Source organism: Notamacropus eugenii, chromosome 2 (genome assembly GCF_028372415.1).
Source record: "Notamacropus eugenii isolate mMacEug1 chromosome 2, mMacEug1.pri_v2, whole genome shotgun sequence".
NCBI lineage: Eukaryota > Metazoa > Chordata > Mammalia > Diprotodontia > Macropodidae > Notamacropus > Notamacropus eugenii.
The window spans coordinates 44661130-44674090 of record NC_092873.1 but is presented as its reverse complement, the minus strand read 5'-3'; the positions used below and the strand labels follow the sequence as shown (position 1 = coordinate 44674090).

At 40.3% G+C, this 12961-nt stretch overlaps 1 protein-coding gene across 3 annotated transcripts in view; it reads left to right on the top strand.

Annotated features, from left to right (window-relative positions):
* The window catches only part of GALNT17 (polypeptide N-acetylgalactosaminyltransferase 17), a 441101-nt gene that overhangs the window by 402571 nt on the left and 25569 nt on the right, over positions 1-12961 (top strand). For all 3 annotated transcript variants that reach the window (XM_072640115.1, XM_072640116.1, XM_072640117.1), the window contains exons 7-8: positions 10617-10802; positions 12740-12877. In XM_072640115.1, the coding sequence (XP_072496216.1) occupies positions 10617-10802; positions 12740-12877 (324 nt within the window). The remainder of the gene's footprint in view (positions 1-10616; positions 10803-12739; positions 12878-12961) is intronic.

Here is a 12961-nt window from a genome sequence, read left to right as displayed (position 1 = left end):
GAGTGAGCAGTGTCAAGAATGATCCACTGGGAGTCAAAGGGCCCTTGAAGGGCCCTTCTAGTCTTGTCTTTGTCTCTTACTTCCTATGTGAGTTTGAACAAAACACTTATCTTTTCCAAGCCTCAGCTTCCTCATCTATAAAGGGAGATGGACTAGATGACTTCTAATCGATTTGGTGGCACAATGGATAGAAGACTCAGCCTGAAGGCAGGAAGGCCTGAATTCAAGTCCAACCTCAGTCACTTACCAGCTACATGACCTGCACAAGTCACTTAACCTCTGTCTACCTCAGTTTCTTCAGCTGTAAAATGAGAGGGATGTAATAAAGGCCATCTAAAAAACCCCTTCAGTCTCTAAATCTATGACCTATCTCAAACTCTATGCTGTTAAAATCCTGGTGTCCTGTGCCTAAGTCTGCCAGTACTGGAATACAGCCAAGTTGCTTTGGCATGACTTATTCTGGGCTGGCTCCATCTCTTTTGCTTAGTGTTTCCCAAACTATCTATTTCCTTATCTATTCTAACATTCTGCAGAGATTGACACCAGCCAGTCATATTCGTAATTTTCCATTTCTTTTTTTTCCTTTTCCCTTCTTGAGGATGAAATTTGCCAATCTTGACTCTTCCAACATCTCTTTCCTTCCCCCAAGGCCTCTCAGAGATTCCTGAGTGGTTCCTTAATCACATCTCCAAGTTTATTTAGCTGCTCTCTTCACTGACTTCAGGAAATCTGGACTCTTTTAAGGCATCTAAGAAAGTACTTTATTACTATTGACTCAGCTTCCTTGGCCTTGTGTTCCCTCTTAATCACATTCCTTCTCCACTTTCCAGGGCTAACATCCTTGTTCTTGCTACTGAAAACAGACATGCCAAAGGAGTCAAGTAGTTGTGTTTTCCTGCTGCCATCTGCCATGTTACACTATGTGCCCTCCCTTCTTCTTCTCCTTCAAACTTAATCTACAATCTATGCTGTCTGCACTTTCCTCACCTCATTTCACTTTGGGCTTGATCTTTCTTCCTAGTTTTATTTTTAATTAATATTTTTGTCTTTATATTATCTTCATTTTAAAAATATATACCTCTCTTTCATTGTCAGCTATCACTTATATCAAAAAATGAAAAAAACAGAGAAAAAAACAGTCCAACAAAGCTAACCAACATATCTACTGAGCTCAATAATATTAGAAGGAAAAGAAGCACATTTTCCATCTCTTTTTTGGGAACAAACTTGATCATTGAAATCTCGCAGCATTGGTTTCTTTTTGTTGTCCAGTCAATCAACCAGAATTTATTAAGCACTCAGTAAATGACAAGCACTGGTTAGGGAGTCGAATGTGCCAGAAAAAAAAATTAAAAGTAGTCCCTGCACTCAAGAAACTTACATTTGACTAAAGGAGAACACACATAAATGACTGGGTATCTGCAAGAGACATACGGGGTAGATAGAGGGCAATCAGAGAAGGGAAGGGTCTAACAGCTGGAAGACCAGGAAAGGATCCTTCACAAGGTGGGATTCAAGCTGAATTTTGAATGAAGTCAGGGAACTCAGGAGGCAGAGGTGAGGAGAGAGATGGGAGATAGAATATTGGATTTAATGAAAAGCAAGCATTCCAATAGGCTGAGATCTTACAGTGTGTGGAAAAAATCCAACTGTCAGAAGATAAGAAAGGGTCATTTTGTGAAGGCCTGTAAATGTGAAGAATGAGTCTTTATATTTTATCTTGGAGGCAATGAGAGTCTTTATTGTTATTGTCATTTTTCAGTCATGTTTGACTCTTTGTGATCATATTTGGGGTTTTCTTGGCGAAGACACTGGAATGGTCTGACATTTCCTTCTCCAACTCATTTTACAGATGAAAAAACTGAGGCAAATAGGGTAGTGACTTGCCCAGGGTCACACAGCTAGTAACTGTCTGGGGCCAGATTTGAACTCATGGAGAGGAGCCTTCCTGTGCATTTCCTCAGTGTACTTCCTCAGTGCACTACGGCATCACCTAGCTGCCTCAGTGGGGAATCTACTGGTGTTTATTGAACAGGGCAGGATAGTGACATGGTCACACATGGCTTTAGAAAAATCATTTGGCAGCTGAGCAAAGGACTGATTGGAGTGGGGGAAACACTTGAGACAGGGATATTAATCAGAAAGTTATTCCACCTGTTCAGTTGAGAAATGATGAATATCTGAACTAAGGTGATGGCTATGTATGTGTGAAAGAAGGGGCCATTTACAAGAGATGTTGTGAAGGGAGAGATGACAAGATTTGGTGATGAATTGCCTACATGGGATGAGTGAAACCAAGGGGTTTTGGACAACACTCCTGGTTGGCTTGGAGAATGGTGGTGCCCTCCCCAGCAATTGAGAAGTTTAGAAGAGACAAGGGTTCTGGGGGAAAAAATAACAAATTTACTTTTTGACATGTTGAATTTGACATACCTAGGGAACATCCAGAAGCTAGGTGGCACAGTGGATAAAGCAATAAGCCTGAAATCAGGAAGACCTGAGTTCAAATCCAGCCTCAGACACTGACTAGCTGTGTGACTCTGGGAAAGTCACTTCACCCTGCTTGCCTCAGTTTTCTCATTTGTAAAATGAACTACAGAGGGAAATGGCAAACCACTGCAGTATCTCTGCCAAAAAAAACCCTAAATGGAGTCATGAGGAGTCAGAATAACTGAAAAAATGACTGAACAACAGAAAAGGAGACATTGAGTTTGAAATGTCTATGTTCCATTTCTGTCCTATGAACTAGAAAAGTATCATCTATATTTTCCATCTGGGTGGACCCTCATTTATGAACCAGGTCTTTGGTACCTCTCCTATCTCTCTCTTCTCTTATCCCCACTTTTTCTCTCGGGTTTGTAGATTGATATGGTATGTATGTGCCCAATTTTCTATCAGATATTTTGTTTTTATTTTTTATATGTAGGGCATACCAGTGACATTCTGGGCATTTCTTCCTCAAAACTAAAATAATCCTTCAAGTCATTGGGGAGAAAGTGAGTGACACTAGTAATTTGGCAATGGATACTACACAAGATTACCCCTATGTGATTGTTGGATTAACTCTAGCATAAGAACATAATCTCTGAAATGCAGCATTGGGTCAAAGCCATGGTGCGTTCCAAGTTCCAGGTGGTCTGATTAAAAAAAGGATGAAGGTCCCCATTTGGAGAAGGCAGATGGGCCGAGAAGCTCAGAGAGACACGCTAGAGCATCCCACTCCCTGCCCATCTGTCAGAGACCTGACTTCTTATGTCAGTCACCAAGCAGGTATTAAACCGGAGAGATCCGTGGGGCAGGAAGTACACGTTTACTTGGCTGGGCATTCCATTTTGTCTAATTTAGTTCCAAAGCATTTGTTATTTCCTGCTGATTGCTAACCCCACACATTATGGCTCGTGTGTGTGTGGTGGGGGGTGGGGATAGTAGAGTTTACTGGGGGAGGGAGAAAGGAATGAATGCCAGTTTTGGGAAACCTTAGAAGAGACAATGTCATTTTCTCTTCCAAGCCTGTAGCTGTGCCAGGCATATCCCAAGATGCTTTATGCTCCATGTAATCCTCCAGAAAGGTATCCAGGCACTTTGGGGGTTGGATAAACAGAATTAAACCTATTAAACAGATAGATCACTGCCGTTTGCCTGATAGCTTCTTGCCATTACTCTAAGCCTCCACAAGAGAAAAGAAGCCCAACTTTAATTACAGCTGCCCAGCACCACCTTCCTTCTATGCAAGAGGCCAAAGAAATGCTAACAGATTGGGTGATGAATGCCAGCTGGGAGAATGATAGCGGCATCTCCCCTCTCCCCATTGCCATATAAATAATTCTAATTCTCTCTGAGCTTGTTTTCAGTTTATTCTTCTGATTCCACCTTAAACACTGAAGAAGAGAAAGTTGTCAGATTAATAGAGGTCGATTCCCACCCTACCAGACACACTGATTCTCTCCATCAATACGGACCCATCCGAAGGCTACTAACTGTTTCTGTCTTCACATTTCCAATGGTCTTTGATGGATTATCTAATTGTAAAATGTGATGATGGTAGCTTTGGAATGTTACAGTTTGAATTATTATGTGTAAAGGAAGGAGGAAGAGAGAAATAGAAAAGAGAGGGAGAAGAAAGAAAAAAGGAAAGGAAGGAGAAAGAAGGGGAAAGTAACAGGAGACAAGGAAGGAAGGAAGGAAGGAAGGAAGGAAGGAAGGAAGGAAGGAAGGAAGGAAGGAAGGAAGGAAAGGAGAAAGAAAAGGAAGAAAGGAAGAAAGAGAAGGAAAGAGACAAGGAAAGGGGGAGGGAAGAAAGAGGAAAAAGGAAGGAAGATAGAGAGGTGGTAGTAGGATAGGGAAAGAGGAAGACAGGCATTGGAGAACTTCTGTAATTGAATCTTTGCTCTTTCACTTAATTCCTGTATGACTTTGAGTAAGACATGTTTGGGTCTTGGTTGGCTCATCTGTATTAAGAAGGGGGGATAGACTAGGTTACCTATAAGGTCCCATTAGTTCTAAGTTTATTACTCATGTGAAAACTCTCTAAGGGAGCTTGAAGTATTTAATTTTTCCCCTTGTATCCCCAGGACCTAGAACATAGTATGTGTTTAATGAGTGCTTATTGACTTATTGATTGTATGATCCTGTGACATTGGAAAGAGATCTGTAGAAAAAAGGAAGAGAAGAAAAAGAAAGGGAGCAAAGTTGTAATAGAAAGGCACAGAAAACTTTTATTTATCTGCTGAACGCATATCACTGATGCGTGGTGGTGAATGCCAAAATGCCAAAAAAAAGCTATATTTCCCCTTATGGAAGCAATGTGATTTCTATCAGATCGGGAGACCTGCAGGCTGAAAGCATGGATGCTGATCAGGAAATGGATGGATCCATGAACCTTTGTGGATTAAGTGCCTAAGTCCTCAAGCCCTTCTGCCTTCTTCTGACTCTGTATGAAGTTTATCCACATTTCCCCATATCTCATGCTTATACCCTCTGGACTTGTTTCCTTATCTATAAAATGGATATTGGACTTTATGGCCTCCAAGGCCTCCTCTGTCTCTAAATTTCTGATACTATGATTCTTCCTGGAAGACCAGTGTGTCCAGAGCTCTGTAGACCTTCTTCTAGTTCCTTTAATACATCAAGTACCATCAAAATGGCCACCCATCTGCTTCCATATCTTGCTGTCAGTTAGATCACAACAGACTTGCCAGACCCTGATATCTTCAGACCTGCCTCAAGGCAAGTCACTGAGCTCTGCACCTGTTCACTCTTACTCCCCACCCAACTTTGTTTGGTTCTCCTGAAATTTAGAAGACACAGGAGTCTGGGGAACTATGGAGGTAGAATGAAGTTACAAATACTGTTCAGCACAGTGGGTATATAGATCAGTTTTAGTGAACTTCCTTTTTTCTCATATATATGTATATGTATATATATATATATACACATACATACTTATACATTTCTATTTTATAAATGTAATGTATTTTTAAAATATACTTATATTTTGTAAATATACTATATTATTCTGTATTCTATTTTACAAAGTTTTGTTGTTCAGTCATATTTCAGTCATTTACAACTCTTCATGAACTCATTTAGGGTTTTCTTGGCAAAAAATACTAGAGTGGTTTGCCATTTCCTTCTCAAGCTCATTTAACAGGTGAGAAAACTGAGGTAAATAGGGTGAAGTGACTTGCCCAGAGTCACACAGCTGGTCAGTGCCTGATGTCAGATTTGAACTCAAGGAGATGAGTCTTCTTGACCCAAAACCTGGCTCTCTATCTGCTGTACCACCTAGATATCCTTTATTTTACAAATAGAATACATAATATATTTCAATTTTGTAAATGAAAGTATAATATATTGTATTTTATAGATATATTTTATAAATGCAGCACATTTATATTTTATAAATTTATATTTTAACCAGGGATAACTCTGTGGGAAAGAGGAGAAAAGGATGTCTTTGGAAATGAAGGCAATGTAAAAAAAACCCTAAAGGATAGCCATAAAAATTAGATTGAAAACCCTTTCATTCTTCTGACATTCACATCTACAATTCTCATATGTTTTGCATTCTTTGTGAATATGGGTACAACAGTGATGAACATTTATAAGAGGTGGCAGCTTGGGACCCAGGTTGAATTGACCATGGAGTTCCAGGATATGACTCTCCTCCCATTCAATTGTGAGCCTGAAATTGGCCATGCTCCACAAACTCCCATAAAGCTTGGGCCAGACTTCCTAGAGGTCCAAAAAAGTATAACAGACCAGCTTTCTGAGTGATCATTTGGAGCTTGGAAAGGACAGGTTTTGGGGGCTGCATTTGTTGTTTTGAAGCAGGACTATGGCCAGATATCTGATTGATTAGCATAGCCCAATGAAACTCAGGACTCTTTAAACTCAAGCAATCTTTCAACCTCAGACTGACAGTTGGGATTATACCACCACACCTAAGTAAATGAAGGTTTAGTGCACTGCAAGCTAGTCTGCACCGACAGTATAATATGATATCCAAAAATATGATATCCAAAAAAACTAATGTAAGATATCTAGGAGCATCCCTTCAACTCATACATTTACCCTACACACAAGACTACCCCAGATTCAAGGCCCATATTTAGTCCAAATCCACTCAAAACCATAGCTCATTAGCCCCCACCAGTGTATTTACCTTTTTCAGTCATACAGGGGGCATGATTAGTTTAAAGTAAAGACAATCAATGAGATAGTATGGTAAGAAAAGTAGCAATAAAAGATCTCCACTCCTATTCCCACATAGATATGGTGCACACTTTACCCAAAATCAGTAGAATGAGTGAGCATTACCTAAAGAACATATATGGAGTAAAACCCACATAGGGAATACATGTGGTAAGGAACACACATATAAGAAGTATGTGTAGTGAGGCACTCACTTGGAGAGACAGTCCGTGCTTCCAGGATGGACGGTACTTCAACATTTTCCACTGTACTCAAGTTGTTCTTCTTGGGTCTTCTGCCATCAGTCTCACATAGTATACAATATCTTTGGAGTACATGCTGAATGTGTCCTAGGCACTGGCTACAAGGAGATGATATGTAGTTCCTACTAGGCGTTACTTCTTGCTGCTCTTATGATCCGTGATTTCCAGAGCTTTCCTGGACTTATGGCCACTGCCAGGTATGGCTCCCCTGGGCATGAGGTTGTTGAATTTCTCACTCTTCTACCTCTAGGCTTCAGTTAGAGGCATCAGCAAAGGTGGTACCTCTTCCTCGCTAGAGGGCAATTGCTGCCATTGCTCTTTAGTATAAACATATGCCTTAATAGACTCAGTCATTGGACTAGGAAAATACCATAGGACATATTCCTTTCTTAAGGAGAAGGAATTGTATGCTAATGAGAATATCTTGTTCCAGAAGTCTGGTATTATAGTGTATAGAGTGCTAGGCTTTGAATCAGGAAGATTTAGGTTCAAATCTTGCCTCGGACATTGTGTGTGAACTTGGGCAAGTCACTTGACTTCTATTTGTCTCAGTTTCTCATCTGTAAAATAAGCTGAGTGACTTCTAAGGTCCTTTCCAACAGTACATCTGTGATCCTATGATCTCCATGTGAGAGATCCAGGCCTCTGCAGAGCAGAGAACCCTGGGAGCAGAGCCAAGATGGCAGACTAGAAGGATGGCCCTACTCTAGCTCTACCCCCATACCCCATAAAAATCTGTAAAAAAATGACTATAAACAAATTGTAGAGCAACAGAAGCCACAAATTGACAGAGTGAAATATATTTCCAGTCCAGGGTAACCTGGAAGGCTGACAGGAAAGGTCTATCACACAGGGCTCAGAATAGAGCACAGCCTAGTGTTGGCTCCTGTAGCAAGGTAGAGAAAGGACTGGAGCAGGATTCAGGGCACAGTATCACGGGTAGCAGCTGTGGTTCCCAGATTTCTCAACCCACAAATGCCAAAAACAGCTTCAAAGGTCAGTAAGAAAGCTCTTTCACCTGGGTGAGACTGGAGCATGGTCCAGCCCTAGCCCCAGCCCCAGGGTGGCAGCATTGTCCACTTTTGGAGCCCTTGACCTAAAGACTCTGGAGGAATTGAGCAGCTGAGCTGGATCTCAACCCTGAGTTGTGGTCCTGGTGTGAGGAGGTGCACTGGCTGGAGTGGTAGAGCTGGTGGTGGCTGTGGAGAGAAAATTCTACTCACAGTCCCAGGGCAGAAAAGACTGCTTATGGTTGCTTACAGACCAGAGCACAGGCCAGGAGAGGAGTAAACACTTCTCCCTTGACTGTGCCACTTTGGAGGAACTGAGAAATTATAGGTCCCTAGAGTATACCCACCACTTGACAAAGAATTCAAAAGTCAAGTAACTGACTGGGAAAATGCCCCCAAAAGAGGAAAATATAAGACTACAGAAGGTTATTTTCTTGGTGAAAAGATATTTCTTCCATTCTTTCGGATGAAGAAGAACAAACCATATCATCAGGGGAAGACATCAAAGTCAAGGCTTCTACATCAAAACCTACAAAAAAATGCAATGGTCTCAGGCCATGGAAGAGCTCAAAAAGGATTTTGAAAATCAGGTAAGAGAGGTGGAGGAAAAATTGGGAAGAGAAATGAGAGCAATGCAAGAAAATCATGAAATGCGAGTCAACAGGTTGTTTAAGGAGACCCAAAAAAATGCTGAAGAAAATAGCACCTTTAAAAATATACTAACCCAAATGATAAAAGAGGTCCAAAAAGCCAATGAAGAAAAGAATGTTTTAAAAAATCAGAATTAGCCAAGTGGAAAAGGAGGTTCAAAAACTCATTGAAGAAAATAGTTCTTTAAAAATTGGAATGGAGCAGATGGAAGCTAACAACTTTATGAGAAACCAAGAAATTATAAAACAAAAGCAAAAGAATGAAAAAAATAGAAGGCAATGTGAAACATCTCACTAGAAAAACAACTCACCTAGAAAATAGATCCAGGAGAAATAATTTAAAAATTATTGATCTACCTGAAAACAATGATCAAAAGAAGAGCTTAGACATCATCTTTCCTAAAATTATCAAGGAAAACTGTCCTGATGTTCTAGAACCAGAGGGTAAAATAGAAATGAAAAGAATTCACCAATCTCCTCCTGAAAGAGATCCCAAAAGGAAAGCTCCTAGGAATATTGGAACCAAATTCCAGAGTTCCCAGGTCAAGGAGAAAATATTACAAGCAGCTAGAAAGAAACAATTCAAGTACCGTGGAAATACAATCAGGATAACACATGATATAGCTGCTTCTACACTAAGGGATCGAAGGACTTGGAATATGATATTCTAGAAGTCAGAGGAGATAGGATTAAAACCAAGAATCACCTACCCAACAAGACTGAGTATAACATTTCAGGGGAAAAAATGGAATTTCAGCGAAATAGAGGACTATCAAGCATTTTTGTTGAAAATACCAGAGCTGAATAGAAAATTTGACTTTCAAACATAAGAATCAAGAGAAACATGGAAAGGTAAACAGGAAAGAGAAAACTTAAGCAACTCATTAAAGTTGAATCTGTTTACATTCCTACATGAAAACATGTTATTTGTAACTCATGAGACCTTTTTAAGTATTAGGGTAGTTAGAGGAAATATGTATATATATATATGTATATATATATGTAGGTGTGTATGGGTATGTATGTATTATACATGTGTAAGTATGTATATGTACATGGGTGTATGTGTATATAAATATCTATATCTATATACCTATATGTACATATAGATATAGACAGAGGGCATAGGGTGAGCTGAATATGAAGAGAGAATACCTAAAAAAAATAAAATTTACTGTTGAATGGAATGTACTAGGAGTAAGAGAAAGAGAGAGGTAGAATGTAGGAAGTGGTCTCACATAAAAGAGGGAAGAAAGCACTTTTACAATGGAGGGGAAGAGGGGGGAAGATGAAAGGAAATAATTGAAACTTACTCTCATGGGATTTGGTTTAAAGAGGGAATAACACACTCCATTGGATATGGAAATCTATTTTGCCCTGCATGAAGGCAAGGGGGAAGGGGATAGGAGAGAGAAGGTAATAGAAGGGACAGCAAATTGGGGAAAGGGATAATCAGAAGCAAACACTATTGTGGGAGAGATCAAGGGAGAGAATGGAATAAATGAAGGGCAGGATAGGACAGAGGGAAATGTGGTTAGTCTTTTACAACATAGCTATTATGGAAGTGCTTTGCATTGTTACACATATATGACCTATATTGAATTACTTGTTTTCTCAATAAGGGTGGGTGGGGAGGGAGGGAGAGAGTATGAAACTCAAAGCTTTAAGAATGAATGTTAAAAATTGTTTTAGTATGCAGTTGGAAATGAAGATATACAGGCAATGGAGTGTAGAAATTTATTTTGCCCTACAGGAAAATAGAGGAGAAGGGGGATGGAAGAAAGGTGGGTAATAGAAGAGAGGACTGACTGGAGGAAGGGGTAGATGGGGTGCATGGTGTCCTGGAGTGGAAAGATGGAGAGAAAATTTTGAATTCAGATTCTTGTGGAAGTGAATGTTGAGAACTGAAAAGTAAATAAATCATATATTCAAAAAGGAAAAAAAAAACCTAGAGAACCTCTCAGGCTGATAGCTGTATGCTTTGCCCTTCCCCTCTCCAGGTGTGGCTCTGTGGTGGCAGTATGGAGGTCCTGCCCTGTTCCCGAGTGGCCCACATTGAGAGGAAGAAGAAGCCTTACAACAACAACATCGGCTTCTACACCAAGAGGAATGCTCTGCGAGTAGCTGAGGTCTGGATGGATGATTATAAGTCCCATGTGTACATTGCCTGGAACCTGCCTCTGGAGGTATGAGCTGAGCATCCTTTCTCTGACACACATCTCAGTCAGAACCAAAGAACTCTGGTCACAGTAGGATAGGGTGTACTGGTGGGTAAGGACTCCCCAAAGATGTTTTGTATATTCAATTTGTTCCAATTCCTAGTAATCAAATCTGTTACTAAACATATATTTTTCCTTCCTTCCTTCCTTCCTTCCTTCCTTCCTTCCTTCCTTCCTTCCTTCCTTCCTTCCTTCCTTCCTTCATTCCTTCCTTCCTTCCTTCCTTCATTTTACTCAATGGCCTCTGAGGTCCTTTACACCCTAAATCTCAGATCCCATAATCCTACATGAAAACTTGAACTACCATTTTATTTTATTATAAAATTGATATCTGTGTAGCTAAAAATGACCTAGAAATTTTGAGATCTCTACAAGAAAGCTTTTACAAGGAAACAAAAAAAGACAGATTATTCAACCATACCTGGCATAAAATTAAAATCTCTGATTCATTTCCCTGTAAAAATTAGTAGGGCTGAAAAGCCCATTCTGCCCATACTTTTGCCAAAACTATAATGGAATAGTTTGTGCCGTCTCTTCCACCTTTCAGACACTGTCATATCTGTCATCACTAGACTACCAAGCGATGGAAGTTTGTTTTTCGCCTGATGCAGGGCAACCCTTAACAAGGTCTGATGTTTCACATTTTGGATGCCTGATTTTTACCTCTGCACAAAGAAGCCCATTAACTGTTCATTTTGGCAAAATCCAAGTGAATAATTCATTAGAAAATCATTATGAACTTTGTAATGGAAAATTACCTTCTCTTCTGCATATAATGAACTTCAGGAAAGAAGGAACTGGGAACTAAGTGGTGGGGGTAGGGGGTTGGGGGTTGTGGGGTGGGGGGAGGTGCAGTGGATCATACACCTGTAACAAAGAGCTCAATGAAGTGGTTGCAAACTTCTCTTGTCTTTCCTGTATCAAATCATTATATGAATAATTAGAACTGGTGGTTAGAGAAAGAAATGTGGAGAATGAGGCATTGAGGATAAAGAGAAGGCTGCTTCACAATGTATGAGGGAGATGTTCTGGACCATAGACAGGGAGGCATGTTGTTCTTTAATAGACTTTAGATGAATGGAGTTGATGACCCCAAATGGGGTGGAACAGACAGCAGGGATAGGATAAGTCTTGGGCACGCAGTAGCCAACCTCAAGTATGTGAAGAGCTGTCTTATGCAAGAAGGAGCTAGACTTTTTCTGGTAGCCCCAGGGAAAACAAAGAATGATAGCTTTTAGTTTCAAGGAGACAAATTTAGGCTTGACATCAGGAAAAACTTCCCAATGTATATAGGAAAGGAAGGGGCTAGTACTGGGAGGGAGTGAACTTCCCGTCATTGGAGGAAGGCAAGAAAAGGCTGAATGGCCATTTGTCAGGAATATCAAAGACAGTGTTCTTTTTCATACCCAGATTGAACTGATCAAGCCTCTAGAGTCTCTGCCCAAGATTCTGTGAACTCTCTGAATGCTAGTAGAGGCATCTATCTAGCATCTAGAACTAGATGAGACTTCTAAAGTCAGCTAGTTCCATCCCTCTTATTTGAGAGATGAGGAACCAGAGACTCAGAGAGATCATGAGATCAAAAGTCTAGAGTTGGAAAGAACCCTAGAGGCCATCTTGTCAAATTCCATCATTTTACAGATGAGGAAAATGATGCCGGAGAATGTTAAATGAGTTGTCCAAGTCAGTCCATGTATAAATAAACACTGAGGGTGAGATGTGAATCCAGATGTTGTCTAAGTTTCCTGAGAGCTATGAGGCAGAGATTCCCCCGAGGTTGACAATGGTTGGTCCTATCATCAAGTTAAAGCATTCTGAGATCTCTTCCATCTCTAAATCTCTAATTCCTTCCATCCCCATCAATGCTGTTCTGAGTTTTGTGCCTTTTTCAATTCCATTTTCAGAATCCAGGGATAGACATCGGTGATGTCTCAGAAAGGAGAGCTTTAAGGAAAAGGTTAAAGTGTAAGAATTTCCAGTGGTACCTGGACCATGTTTATCCTGAGATGCGAAGATACAATAACACCATTGCCTATGGGGAGGTGAGTATCACAATGAATCACAACAGCAGCCACAGGAAGCATGGAACTGGATGCTTGGGTCACCTATCATGGCTTGGGGTACTA